Source organism: Nicotiana attenuata, chromosome 7 (assembly GCF_001879085.1).
Source record: "Nicotiana attenuata strain UT chromosome 7, NIATTr2, whole genome shotgun sequence".
NCBI classification, from domain to species: Eukaryota; Viridiplantae; Streptophyta; class Magnoliopsida; order Solanales; family Solanaceae; genus Nicotiana; species Nicotiana attenuata.
Genome location: NC_031995.1, coordinates 4,769,354 through 4,782,749, shown reverse-complemented (window position 1 = coordinate 4,782,749; position 13,396 = coordinate 4,769,354). Strand labels below are relative to the sequence as shown.

General features: G+C 40.8%; 1 protein-coding gene across 2 annotated transcripts; it reads left to right on the top strand.

Moving 5' to 3' along the window:
- LOC109228582 (reticulon-like protein B8) lies at positions 8,962-13,288 on the top strand. 2 transcript variants are annotated; one of them, XM_019393721.1, is made up of 6 exons: positions 8,962-9,162; positions 11,051-11,242; positions 11,327-11,507; positions 11,626-11,767; positions 12,693-12,762; positions 12,901-13,288. In XM_019393721.1, exons 2-6 carry the CDS (start codon positions 11,059-11,061, stop codon positions 13,068-13,070), a joined length of 747 nt encoding a protein of 248 aa, XP_019249266.1. In that variant the 5' UTR covers positions 8,962-9,162; positions 11,051-11,058; the 3' UTR covers positions 13,071-13,288. The 2 variants fall into 2 exon arrangements, with proteins under 2 accessions (XP_019249266.1, XP_019249267.1); XM_019393722.1 differs by lacking the exon at positions 8,962-9,162 and adding an exon at positions 9,207-9,226.

The following is a 13,396-nucleotide window of genomic DNA, read 5'->3' as shown; positions in this document are numbered from 1 at the left end:
ACCCGTGCCGCATCAAAATCCTTCCCTGTCACAAAGCACCAAGTCAACAGTGCCCTATTGAAGTTCACGTCCGTGGTATTGCTAGAAGGCAAGAACCTGCTACAGATAACAGTCAACCAACACTTGGCCAGGTGAGTGAAGGAGTTAGAGTTGAGGGTTATTTGGTCATGTATCCAAATGGGCCGCCCCCCTGTGCAAAGTACATCCGTCATGACCTCCCATGTCACCCCGGGCCTGTCATGGTAATAGTCGACGTCACTGGTGAACGGAGGCAGCCGCAACACCCGGCGAATTGTTTGAATTTGAGCACTGACCACCATACCCCGAACAATCACCTTCCTACCCAAATTCAAAGGGCAGTTGGCATAAAATTCACGAACCAGCATCTTGTTAACTGGTGCAGGGTCAGCAAATAGGAACTCCATTTCCCGCCTCCGTATCTCTTCATACATCTCCACTTTTTCGGCTCGGAGGGCTGCCCGATCAATCGGGATTTCATGGATAAAATTTTTGGTAGCCTTGGCGTTGAAGTCGTCCTCTGCCAGTTCCGATTGGAATCTGGACTCATCATACGCAGGTCGTTGGGATGTGCCTCCAGAGCGCCTGTGCCTTTTGGGAGCCATTGGACCTGCAAATAATCAAACAAACCATCAACATATGCTCTAGCTAGTGCCATAAAGATGGTTACTCAGACTTCACCACCCAATGACACCAAATATTTCCCCTTACTACATTCATAACAATCCCCACAATAGCCCCATAATTTTCTTACCACTTCCGGCATAATACACCCCACACTTATTCCTTTCAATGTTACACATGACATACAACACCACCATACAACAACTACCACCACACCAACAATCAACTACACATCAACAACCATCAACTACAACATCCCAAACCTAGGTTGGCTTAAAACCCCAAAAATATACAACATAGTGCCACAATTTTCGGCCAACACATGACCCAATCCATACTACACCACAAAAATCTAATTTTAGGCCTCCAAACCACCAAAACAACTTTCACAATTATGTAATAATGGAGACCCAATTAATTTGGCACCAAACAACCTCATAANGGTTGGGAATGGAGGTTTGGGGAAGAAGAAGAAGGGTGATATTTGTTGAAGAGAGAGAGAGAAAGAGAGGAATGGGGGTTGGGGCGGAATAATTGGGTAATAGATAGGGGGAGGGTTTGTTTTGTGTGTTAAAAAAAAGAAAAAAAAATTAAATTAAAAAAAAAACTATACTTACCTGGCCGCATCTGTATCTGTCGCGGTTCTGTCCCGGTCGCGGTGGAACCGCGGTCGAGGCCCCTCTCTGATTCTAACGCCCAGTTTCTTTTTTTTTTTTTACAAAGGTTAAAATTACAACAATGTCATGGGTTGCCTCCCACATAGCGCCTGATTTAACGTCGCGGCACGACTCATGTGACCGAAATTAAGGTTCGCTCGACCTCTGGGGTTCATTCAAATGCAGCTCGGTCATCTCCTTAGGCTCGTTCATGCCCACATACAATTTCAACCGCTGACCATTGACTCTAAATGTACGAGAGTCATCTTCAGTAGCAACTTCCACAGCTCCGGATGGAAACACTTCAACCACGCAAAATGGTCCAGACCACCTTGACTTTAGCTTACCCGGGAACAACCGCAGTCTTGAGTTATAAAGCAATACCCTGTCCCCAGGTTTGAAATTTCGCTCAATGATGTTCTGATCGTGAAGCCTCTTCATTCTCTCCTTATACAGCCTTGTGCTCTCAAAAGCAAGATACCGGAACTCCTCTAGCTCATGTAATTCAGTGACTCTTGATGTGCCCGCAGCTTCCAAGTCTAAATTCAGCTGTTTCAGTGCCCACCACGCTTTATGTTCAAGTTCTACAGGTAGGTGACAGGCCTTCCCAAACACCAACTTATATGGTGACATACCAATTGGTGTCTTGAAAGCTGTCCTGTAAGCCCATAGTGCATCATCTAGCTTCCTTGACCAGTCAGTTCTTGTAGCATTTACAGTTTTTGTCAATACGCTCTTGATCTCTCTGTTGGACACCTCAACCTGTCCACTGGTCTGTGGGTGGTACGGAGTAGCCACCTTGTGGCGCACATCATATTTAGCCAACAACTTCTCGAAGGCCCGGTTGCAGAAGTGAGTGCCTCCGTCGCTGATAATTGCGCGCGGTGTCCCAAAGCGGGTGAATATATTCTTCTTTAGAAACCCGACCACCACCTTAGCATCATTGGTGGGTGATGCTGCAGCTTCCACCCACTTGGACACATAGTCTACAGCAACAAGAATGTATTTATTGCCATAGGAGCTGACGAAGGGACCCATGAAATCTATCCCCCAAACATCAAACACTTCCACCTCTTGAACTGGGTTAATGGGCATCTCGTGACGCCAGGAAATGTTCCCGGTGCGTTGACATTCATTACACCCCTTGACCCACAAGTGAGCATCCTTGAACACCGTTGGCCAGAAAAATTCGGCCTCTAGCACCTTAGCTGCTGTCCTGATTCCTCCAAAGTGACCGCCATACGCCGAAGCATGACAAGCCTGCAAGACAGAAGATTGTTCGATCTCGGGGACGCATCTCCGGATCATGTTATCAAGGCATATTCTAAACAAGTAGGGCTCATCCCAGTAATACAATTGGCTTTCACGAAAGAATCTCTTCCTCTGGACCGATGACAGGTCGTGAGGAACAATACCACTGGCCAGGTAATTAGCATAGTCTGCATACCAAGGCGCTTCCTGATGAGTGGTAGCGAGCAGCTTCTCATCTGGAAAAGTTTCCAGAATTTCCTCAACTTCTACTACATTTTCAGATCCTTCAAGTCGTGATAGGTGATCAGCGACTTGATTTTCAGTGCCCTTGCGGTCACGAATTTCAAGATCGAACTCTTGCAGTAGCAACCCCCAACGAATCAGGCGTGGCTTAGAGTCCTTCTTTTCTATTAAGTATCTAAGAGCTGCATGGTCAGTGTATACGATTACCTTGGATCCTATCAGATAGGACCGGAACTTGTCAAAAGCAAATACCACAGCTAGCATCTCCTTTTCTGTCACTGTATAGTTCAACTGGGCTCCGCTCAGCGTCCTACTAGCATAGTAGATTGGGTGCATCAATTTGTCCTTCCGCTGGCCCAGCACTGCCCCCACCGCATAGTCACTAGCATCACACATTAGTTCGAACGGTTGCTCCCAATTGGGGGCAACGATTATGGGTGCCGTGACCAGCCTTTGCTTCAACTCCTCAAAAGCTACCCTGCAATCATCAGAAAATACAAAATGGTGATCTTTCTCTAACAACTTACAGATAGGGTTGGCGATTTTGGAGAAGTCCTTAATGAACCTCCGGTAGAACCCGGCATGTCCAAGAAAGCTTCTTATAGCTTTGATTGAAGTTGGTGGCGGCAGCTTTGCTATAACATCAACCTTTGCTCTATCAACCTCTATTCCCTTGCTTGACACCCGGTGCCCCAAGACTATTCCTTCTTGTACCATGAAATGGCACTTTTCCCAGTTCAGAACCAAGTTAGTCTCAATGCACCGTTTCAGCACACGCGTCAGATTTACTAGGCAATCCTCAAATGAGTTCCCCACCACTGAGAAGTCATCCATGAACACCTCCATTATATCTTCTACCATGTCAGTGAATATGGCCATCATGCACCGTTGGAATGTGGCCGGTGCATTGCATAGGCCAAAGGGCATCCTCTTGAAGGCATAAATTCCGTACGGGCATGTGAAGGAGGTCTTTTCTCTATCCTCAGGGGCAATGGAGATCTGATTGTACCCTGAGTACCCATCCAAGAAGCAAAAGTGTGACCTCCCTGCCAATCTATCCAGCATTTGATCAATGAAGGGAAGTGGGAAGTGGTCTTTCCTGGTAGCTAGATTCAACTTTCTATAATCCATGCAGATTCTCCAGCCTGTGACGGTTCTTGTTGAGATAAGTTCATTGTTGTCATTCTTCACCACCGTCATGCCACCCTTTTTAGGCACACATTGAACTGGGCTAACCCAGCTACTGTCAGAGATTGGGAAAATGATTCCCGCATCCAACCACTTTATCACTTCCTTCTTCACCACTTCCTTCATATTCGGGTTCAGCCTTCTCTGATGTTCTCTGGAAGGTTTGTGCCCCTCTTCCAGCAGAATCTTGTGCATGCAATAGGCGGGGCTGATCCCCTTGATGTCTGCCATGGTCCACCCAATGGCAGTTTTGCACTCCCTTAGTACCTGTAGAAGCTGTTGAACCTGCACATCTGACAAACCAGATGACATAATAACAGGTAGTGTGGAGTCAGGACCCAAAAATTCATACCTGAGGTGGGTTGGCAATGGCTTTAGTTCCAGCTTAGGTGGTTCCTCGATGGATGGCTTAGCTGGAGGGGTCTCTCTCTTTTCTAAGTGTAAGGGCTCAAACTCCAGATTTCTCTCCCAGAACCCTCTACCTTCCAGTGCCAACACCCATTCAGCCAAATCCTCACCATTCACTTCATCCAAATTTGTCAAACATGCAGTAAGGGGATCCTCAACCGTCAATGCCTCATCATCAGACTCTACAATTACATCCACTGCATCAATAAGAGAACAATTTGCGAACTCACTTGGTCGCCTCATCGATTTCTGCACATTGAATATAATTTCTTCATCATTGAGCCTCATCTTGAGCTCCCCAGTCTCGCAATCAATCAAAGCTCTCCCCGTGGCCAAGAAAGGTCGTCCTAAAATTATAGGAATTTCTTCATCCACTTTGCAATCCAAGATTACAAAATCTGTAGGGAACACGAATTTCCCCACCTGAATAAGCACATCATCAAGGATCCCAAATGGACGCTTCACAGTCCTGTCAGCCAGCTGCAACAACATAGAGGTAGGTCTAGCTCTCCCAATGCCCAACCTCTTATAAATAACCAGGGGCATGAGATTAATGCTGGCCCCTAAATCACAGAGTGCCTTAGCAAAGGCATAGTTCCCAATAGTGCATGGAATTGTAAAACTACCTGGATCAGATAGCTTTTCAGCAACAGGTCTAGATACCACTGCACTACAAGTCTGAGTAAGTGTCACTGTCGACAAGTCTTGAAAGTCAAACTTTCGAGACATCAAGTCCTTCATCATTTTAGCGTATCCCGGCATCTCCTTTAAAGCTTCAATCAGTGGAATGTTTACCTGGATTTGTTTGAGCATCTCCAGGAACTTTTTATACTGCTCCTCCTTTTAATGCTTGGCCAACCTTTGTGGGAATGGTGCAGGAGGTCTTTTCTTCCCAATCACTTGAGATTTCTCTTTCTCAGCTACTGCTTCAACTAATAGTTCAGCTACTGTCTCAGTCTCTTACTGCATATTCTTTTCTTCAGGGGCGGGCCGGACTGTTACCTCTGTCAATCCCGTAGACTCATCCTATATCTTTTCTCGAGCTCTCTCTTGCTCAACATCTAGATCCCTGCCATTTCGAAGACTCACCGCCATCAGCTGCTTTGGGCCCTGATCTTTTGGATTGATTTGGGTATCTGCAGGTAATGTCCCTTGAGGACGATTGTTAAGTGACATTGAAATCTGGCCCACTTGTACCTCAATATTTTTGATAGCTGCATCATGTGCATCCACCCTTTCATTTATCTTAGCGTTGGACCCAATAACCTGCTGCATCATTGCTTCAAGTCTTGCAAACCCGTCTTCCTGTCTTCCACCCTGCTGTTACTGAGGTGGGTGGTACCCTTGCTGCTGATTGTTGTACCCCTGTGGTCTAGGATACGGTGCCATGTTGTTGGGGGGTCTCATGCCTCCCATGTTTCCGGCGTTATACTGTGGTTGCGGTGGCCTGTACTGCTGCTGAGCCTGCTGACCCCAGTTCTGATTACCTTGCCTCTGACCCCCATAGTTAGCCACATAGTTCACATCTTCAGGGTGCTGATGATGATGATCATGCTCTGTATTCCAAGGATTACCAATTGGCTGGCTAATGCAAGATGTGCACAAGCCCCCATTGATAGTATCTACTATATGAACCTGCTATTTCTGCCCTGATTCCTCCACCTTTTTGGTGAGGATGCTCATTTGTGTCAAAAGAGTCGCCATGTTTTCAGCCATTGTATTAGAAGGATCAAGAGGCACTGAGTGCACCACTGGAGTGATAGGTGCATTCCTAGATGTCCAACCCGAATTCTGCGCCATCTTGTCGAGCAAATTCTGACCTTCTCTCCAAGTCTTGCTCAAGAATGCCCCACCAGCCGAGGCATCAATGATATTCTTCAAGCTGTGTGACAGTCCCATGTAAAACCGTTGTCCCAACATCTGTTCTGGAACACCATGGTGGGGACACATAACCAACATTCCTTTAAACCTGCCCCATGTCTCGTGTAGTGTCTCCATTAGTTTCTGTTTGAAGCTCACAATCTCATCAATTTGTTGAGCAGTTTTGTTGGGCGGATGGAACTTGTTGTGAAATTGCTTGACCAACTCATCCCAAGTTGCTATAGAGTTTATGGGAAGCGAGTTTAGCCAAACCTGAGCAGCTCCTGTCACCGAGAAGGGGCGGTTTTGTTGGGCGCAAAAATTTGATCACGCCCAACTATGCCCTCTAAAAAAGACTCTGCGGACGTTGCAAATATAACCCGAGTATTACGCCCAGGGTCGAATCCACAGAGAGTTAATCTATCAACCACTATCTTCAGACCCACTAATTCTTCTGAACCAGCTTCCCAAATATTCAAATCTCAGTTGAGTGTTCTTTAACAACTAGCTTGCAAGTAACTAAATAGCTGTAAACTAAATTAATAAGGTTGTAAACAATTATGAGGAAGAGCTAAGGCAATGATTTCCCCTATTGATGGAATCCCTTCTGTTTATGCTCATACAAATTTACCCACACATCTCTATCAATCATGAACGCTAATCTTACCGTAAATCTCTCCCGAGTAATCACAGTAATCTACTATTGCACTCTCCCGAGATACACTAGCTTACTTTATTTAGCACAATTCACTTTAGATTACACCCAAAGCTTCGTTATCCCTAATCCCGCCTTTAAACCCGCGATTATAGATTCCTCTTATACTTTGGGAGTGGTGTTGTTCAATAATAACCTAAATATGCACTCTTTTCCAAGTTATGCACACTAAATAGGCACAGCTAATTGAGGATCCTGTCAATTAACTACAACGAACACGAAGTTGAACAAATAGAGATTAAACTAGCAACTTGTATTCACATAAACAAGAAGTTCATCACCCAATAGGTTCCATCAAAACCTTAGACAAGGAATTTAGCTACTCATGGCTATGGGAAAAGAAACTAAGATTGAATTCATCATAAAAATCAAAAGAAGAAAGATGTTTAGAGTATTCTCTCACAATGGTTTTCCTTGCTAAGAAACCTTAAAAATTAATACATGCCTCTCTTGGGCGAAGTCTAATGTTTTAAATAGGGTTTAGGTCTAAAAATCCCGTAATTGACACTTTGGTCCCTGTATTTTTTGCGCCTGCCGAGGTTCTGCCGCGGTCGCGGTAGAACCGCGGCCAAACACCCTCGCGGATTCTCTGATCTTCTGAAGCTGCTTCCCACCGCGGTTCTGCCGCGGTCGCGGTAGAACCGCGGTGGATCCAGTACTCTGAATTTTCGGCCTGTTTTGCAAGGTTCATTTGGGAAATTTCACAGTTGGCCTCTTTTTCATCACTTTTAACTCCAAAACTGCTCCTTAGCCTTCCTTATACATATATCACCTACAAATCATGAAAAGCACTAATAAGAGCATTTTGTCATCACTTTTAGCATTAAAACTACACAAGAAGGTGATTATTTAATGGTGTGATTATAGTCAAATTCACCTATTATCAGTATCCGATCTTGGATACATTGTTCATTCTTCCTGGGTCTCGATATGAGGGGCTCCTGGCCTCGATTATATCACGTCGAACCGTGCTTCCCCTTCGTTCTCTCATCGGGGAGTTGGAAAAAACTCTATCCCCGATTTACCCCGTACACAATTAGTGTACGTAGCAGTCATTATTTGTGTTGTTTTTGCAAAAACAAAAAATAATTGCCTTTTTATCTTTCAAACTATTTTTTCCTTTTAATGTTTACAACAATAACAACATATCCAGTGGGGTCTGGAGAGGATAGAGTGTATGTAGATCTTACCCTTACCTTGTGTGAGGTAGAGCAGTTGTTTCCAATATACTCTAGGCTCAAGAAAAATGTTTCAAAAATAGGTTAGGAAATAATGGCTATGATTAAAATACTGACGATTCTTGTTTGGATGGTTGTACCTATTGTATCGTATCGTATTTTTCTTTTAAATACATGTTTGTTTTAATTGTTACTTAAATTTTATTTTATCGTATCATTAAATCCGTCGTTATGTAACGATGAAAAGTGTCACTTTATGTAACGAACGATTTGGTGTGGTCGCATCGTTATCTTGTTCTTTTCTCTCATCTTGCCCTTCCTTATTATTAAATAATTATATTTTATTTTTTATCCTATCTTTTATATAATAATTCAACCTTTTGCCCTGTTTTTTCTTTGTAATATTGCAAGTTTATGATGATAAACATACAATATATTCAAATATTGTATTCATCAAAATAATATACTACAATACGATATATTATGAAATGACATGTAATAAATAAGCGATTAGTGAGTATAATCTCATTTTTCAAAATCATATTTTCAATTTTTAACTGACCCAACTCCAATAAAGTCCAAATCAAACAAAAAATTAAACCAAATCAAATTATTTTAGTTCAATTTCGTATATTTTTAGAAATTGAACCGAATGGACAAATTTGAGGCGCCAAAACAGGGAATTAAATAAGCATTATTTGAATAATGGCACTAACACAAGTGGCGACTATTGCAATGTGTCGTTATATATATATATATATATATATATATATATATATATATATATATATATAGTATATAGTACAGACATAACGCAGGCTTTTAATATAGAATCTCATCTTCGTCCCATTTCCCAATTCAAATTCTAGTATACTATTAATATTATCACACCATTAGTTCGCCCCAACTACTATGTCCTAAACGTACGTACAACTACAAGGGGTCCAAAATCCAAAACTTAAAATTACTTCATCGCTTTGGGTTTGGTTCTGTTTCTGGTTTTGTTCTTACATTTGATTTGGTGAGTGAGACTTTCTTTTTCTCCTCTTATTTTTGGCATCTGGGTTTTGCTCCTCTGATTTGAGGTCATTGTTTTTGTTTGTGTACGATTATCCTGTTCTCTCCTGTAAATTAATTGGGTCTTTTTAGTAATCCATAAACCTGATTTTGAGGGGAAATATTTGGGTTATTTGATGAAAGTTTGTGTCTTGCTGGTTTCTTCAGTGTGTGTGTGTGTGTGTGTGTGTTTTCGCATTCTTTAATTTTCTGAGCTATGAATATGGTGTTTTGATTAGAGCTGCATTGTTTTTGTTTGTGTAGGATTATCTTGTTCTCTCCTACAAATCAATTGGGTCTTTTTAGTAATGCATAAACCTGATTTTGGGGGAAACTTTTGAGCTATTTGATGAAAGTCTTGGTGTTTTTTTCACTGTGTGTGTGTGTGTGTAAACTTCTAGGTTTTCGGATTCTTTAATTTTCTGAGCTATGGGGCTATTTTGATGAGAGGTACAGTTACTAATTTTCTGCTCCCCATTTGTGCTCCTTTTTGCTGGTAAAATTATTACTTAACGAATTGCATGTTTTTTGTTCATTCTTGGAGATATTTTACTTTATATGTTAAAACCCTTAATCAGACCCCAAATTAGGATATGCTTTTGCCGTTAGATTTGTTATTCTTTTACCCCCATTGGCCCACCAATAAAGAAAAAAAAGGTACTTTTCTGCATATTATTTCCTTTACTTTTTTGTGGTTCCTTTTTTGCAGATTACTGTTTCAAAGTTTTTTATGCAGGAATCAATTCTTATACTTCTGGAGTGTTTGATTTTACTTGATTCTCTTCTATGTTATATCTTCTGTTCCATTAATATGAACATAGTGGTGACTCTGTTCACTGTGTACGAAGTGATTGAGCATGTTTAGACAAGATTCCAAACGAGTCTTAAAAACGAACACCTAATTTTGTTTTAATTTGGAACACAAATGTTAAGCTGCGGATAGTCATGTATTTTTCCTTGTTGGATTCTTGGGTTTTGGTTTATTAGTATTTTCTTCTATATATGAATGTATGAATTAGTTGGTAGCGAGCGACACTGCTATCGTTACATTACCAATGTTTGAGAAATGTCTAGAGTCTGTTGACTGATGGAGAGATTCATATCTATACGATTTTGTTCACCTTCTCTTTTATTGGGATGCCTGAAGTCTAGCTGTAATACCAATAACTATTGTCTTAAAGTTGATGAATAGTCAAAGGTGTGAAAAGAAATAATATAGGCATTGGACAGAATTGAGGAGAATTGAGCAGTATAGGATAGCACCATACCACAAATCACAACTGTAATTTTCTTCTGTTTTGACTCTTGATGACTGCAGTGCTCTATCTTGTAGATAAAGCATTTTATTCCCTTGTAAATCAAAGAACTTCAGGTTTCTAGCAGAGACGTATTATGAGGACGCTATTCAGCTAATTGTATGACAAAAGAGGAGAAAATATCAGATAGGCCTTTCAAATCCTTCCTTAACGATAATAAATTACAGCTCAGTTTTGTATCAGAGTAGCAATATCCAGTTCACTGAAGAAATAAATGCCCTTATTATTATGATCTAAAAGAAGAATGTCTAGATTAGTGGGAAGGAAAATTGATTCAGTCTCGTGATCCTCGTCAGGGAAGGCAAAATTTTAAAATGTATTAGGGTCAACCTTGTTCCAGGTTTTCTTATACTTGGATAATCCTGTGTGCTGTTTCTACTGATATAGTAATAATTACCAGAAGCTCTCTATCTTTTCTTTCTTGTTAATTTTCACCAGTTTTTGGCCTACATGAATCTTGTACTTGTCTATGATGACTTTTTGCATTGGAGTTTATTCTTCTAATGACTGACATCATCTTTTATACATACTTAAAAGGTAGGAAAATGCCTGAGAAAATTACAGCTGAGGCTCTTCTGAACAACATTGTGGAATCAATTGCTGATGGGCTGTCGAAGCAGAAGTCGGGGTCCTTCTTTGAAGAGGAGAAATCAACCTCGGTTAATGCTCAGCTCAATAGGCTATTTGGCCGGCAAAAGCCAGTACACCATATTTTAGGTGGAGGCAAATGTAGGCCACCTATATACCTTAGCTCTCCTTTGTCCTTACTATGGTTGTATTACCAATCCTAAATATGCTTCAACCGATTTCTAGCTGCTGATGTGCTGTTGTGGAGGAACAAGAAAATTTCAGCTGGTGTTTTAGCAAGTGCCACAGCCATCTGGGTGCTATTTGAGTGGCTGAACTACAATTTTCTTTCACTGTTATGCTTTGCTCTTGTCATTGGTTTGATTGCTCAGTTTCTTTGGAAAAATGCCTCCGGCATAATGAACAGGTAATACAACCTAACCTGTTTCCTGGGCAATATCCTATTCTCCTTTCTTATTCTCATTTATCAATTGGTATGATACTCTTGAATCAAGTTAATGGCGATGCAATCTTTTTGACAACAGGTCTCCAGCTAAAGTCCCTCGTCTTGTCTTACCTGATGACCTTTTCATCAGCATTGCCAAGTCTATAGGTGCTGAAGTAAACCGTAGTTTGCGCTTCCTTCAAGATGTTGCCTGTGGGAGTAACATCAAACAATTCTTAGTGGTAAATCTTCATATTCTTTTCTGGAATATTTTCAAATGGTTAAGCTTATTAAAGTCCAATTTCAAGAGTCTTTCATTACAAAGCTATAGGCATTTGATTTGTATTAGGACTCTCTTTCAAGCTAGACTTTTCAAAAAATTATTTTCTTTCCTCTGCGTTAACTTCGCCAAATTTCTAAGGTCATGGAGCTCACCCTATGGTAAACTTGCTTTTAATTCAGCATTTGTCAAGCATCTTAATCAAATTGATTGATCTGAATATGCCTTCATAAAAAAACAGCGGTACATAAAGATGGTATTATTTCTACTTTTCCCCTCTGTGTATGTGTGTGCTCCCAGACAGCTTTTCATTCTGTTTTATTCAATTCAATTCAATTGCAAGGAGCCAAAACAGATACTTCTATCTTTATCTGTTAAAAAAATTCTACATGTTAGCTCATTCTGAAGATCTCTTCCAAACAAATATGCCTGTTGAAGTAAGATGCATATGTTCGCAATGGTATCCCCAGATTTTAGAAAACTTATAGGTACTTCTACTCAACTAGCAAAACATCAATTGTTTGAGTTGGTTGGTCAACTAACGTGCAAGTTTTTTGACATTAAACTTTCACCTCCCGAAGGAACAAAAAAGATAAAGACGACTCCAGCCTTCTTTTGTCTTTTCTCTAAATTTGTTTTCTCCTCATGGGTTAGATTTTCTCCTGTGTATTTGATGTAACTTAATGCTGGAACTCTTATTTCTCATTTGTGATGCAACAAGCTGCACATCTTCAATAAATTCTTGCAAACCGTTTTATTCATTGTTAATTGTTATGAAGAAGACAATCTGTATTGCTGTGAAATACTATTGCTCAATGTTTGATCAATTCATTTGATCCTGAGTCTTTCTGATGACTACTAAATTAATGCCTGGGGATTTGTTCTAGGTTGTGGTGAGCTTATGGATTGCTGCTATTATTGGAAGCTGGTGCAATTTTTTGACTGTTCTGTACATCGGTAAGAGACCATTGATTTTATATTTGTTCTGAGTTGTCAAGGTTTTAGTTGGGAGTATTCCTATTTTTCTCTACAACTCACATCAAGCTTCAGAACGGTTCTAATTTTAGCTATGCTTGCGATGTTGAATGTTTTAAGGCTTTGTTGCTGCGCACACGCTCCCAGTGCTGTATGAAAGATATGATGATAAAGTCGATGGCTTTGTATATAATGCCCTCGAACGACTTCAAGGCCATTACAAAAAGCTGGATCGTGGTATCCTCAGCAGAATCCCGACGGGCAAATTCAAGCTAAAGAAGTTTGAATAGATTCATTAGCAGAAAATGAACTTCTATGCAGAACGTATGAAATACTTTTCCTGCTTAGGCAGCAAAATGCTGCTTTTAAGCTTTAGAATTAGTTAAGGTAATGTCTCAATTAGTTCACAGACAATGTATTGAACGTTAGATGGCATTGGAGAAACTTTATTTGCCTAATTATCTTAGTTGGATATGGCATTTGAAAATAACTTGCTTTTTATTCTCCTTTTCTTACTATCTATCATCTGTGGTTGTAGTATTTTAGAAGCATACTTGCATCGTAAATTATATTGAAACTTTGTGGGAAAATGATGTTGTATAGCCGCTTTCAAAAT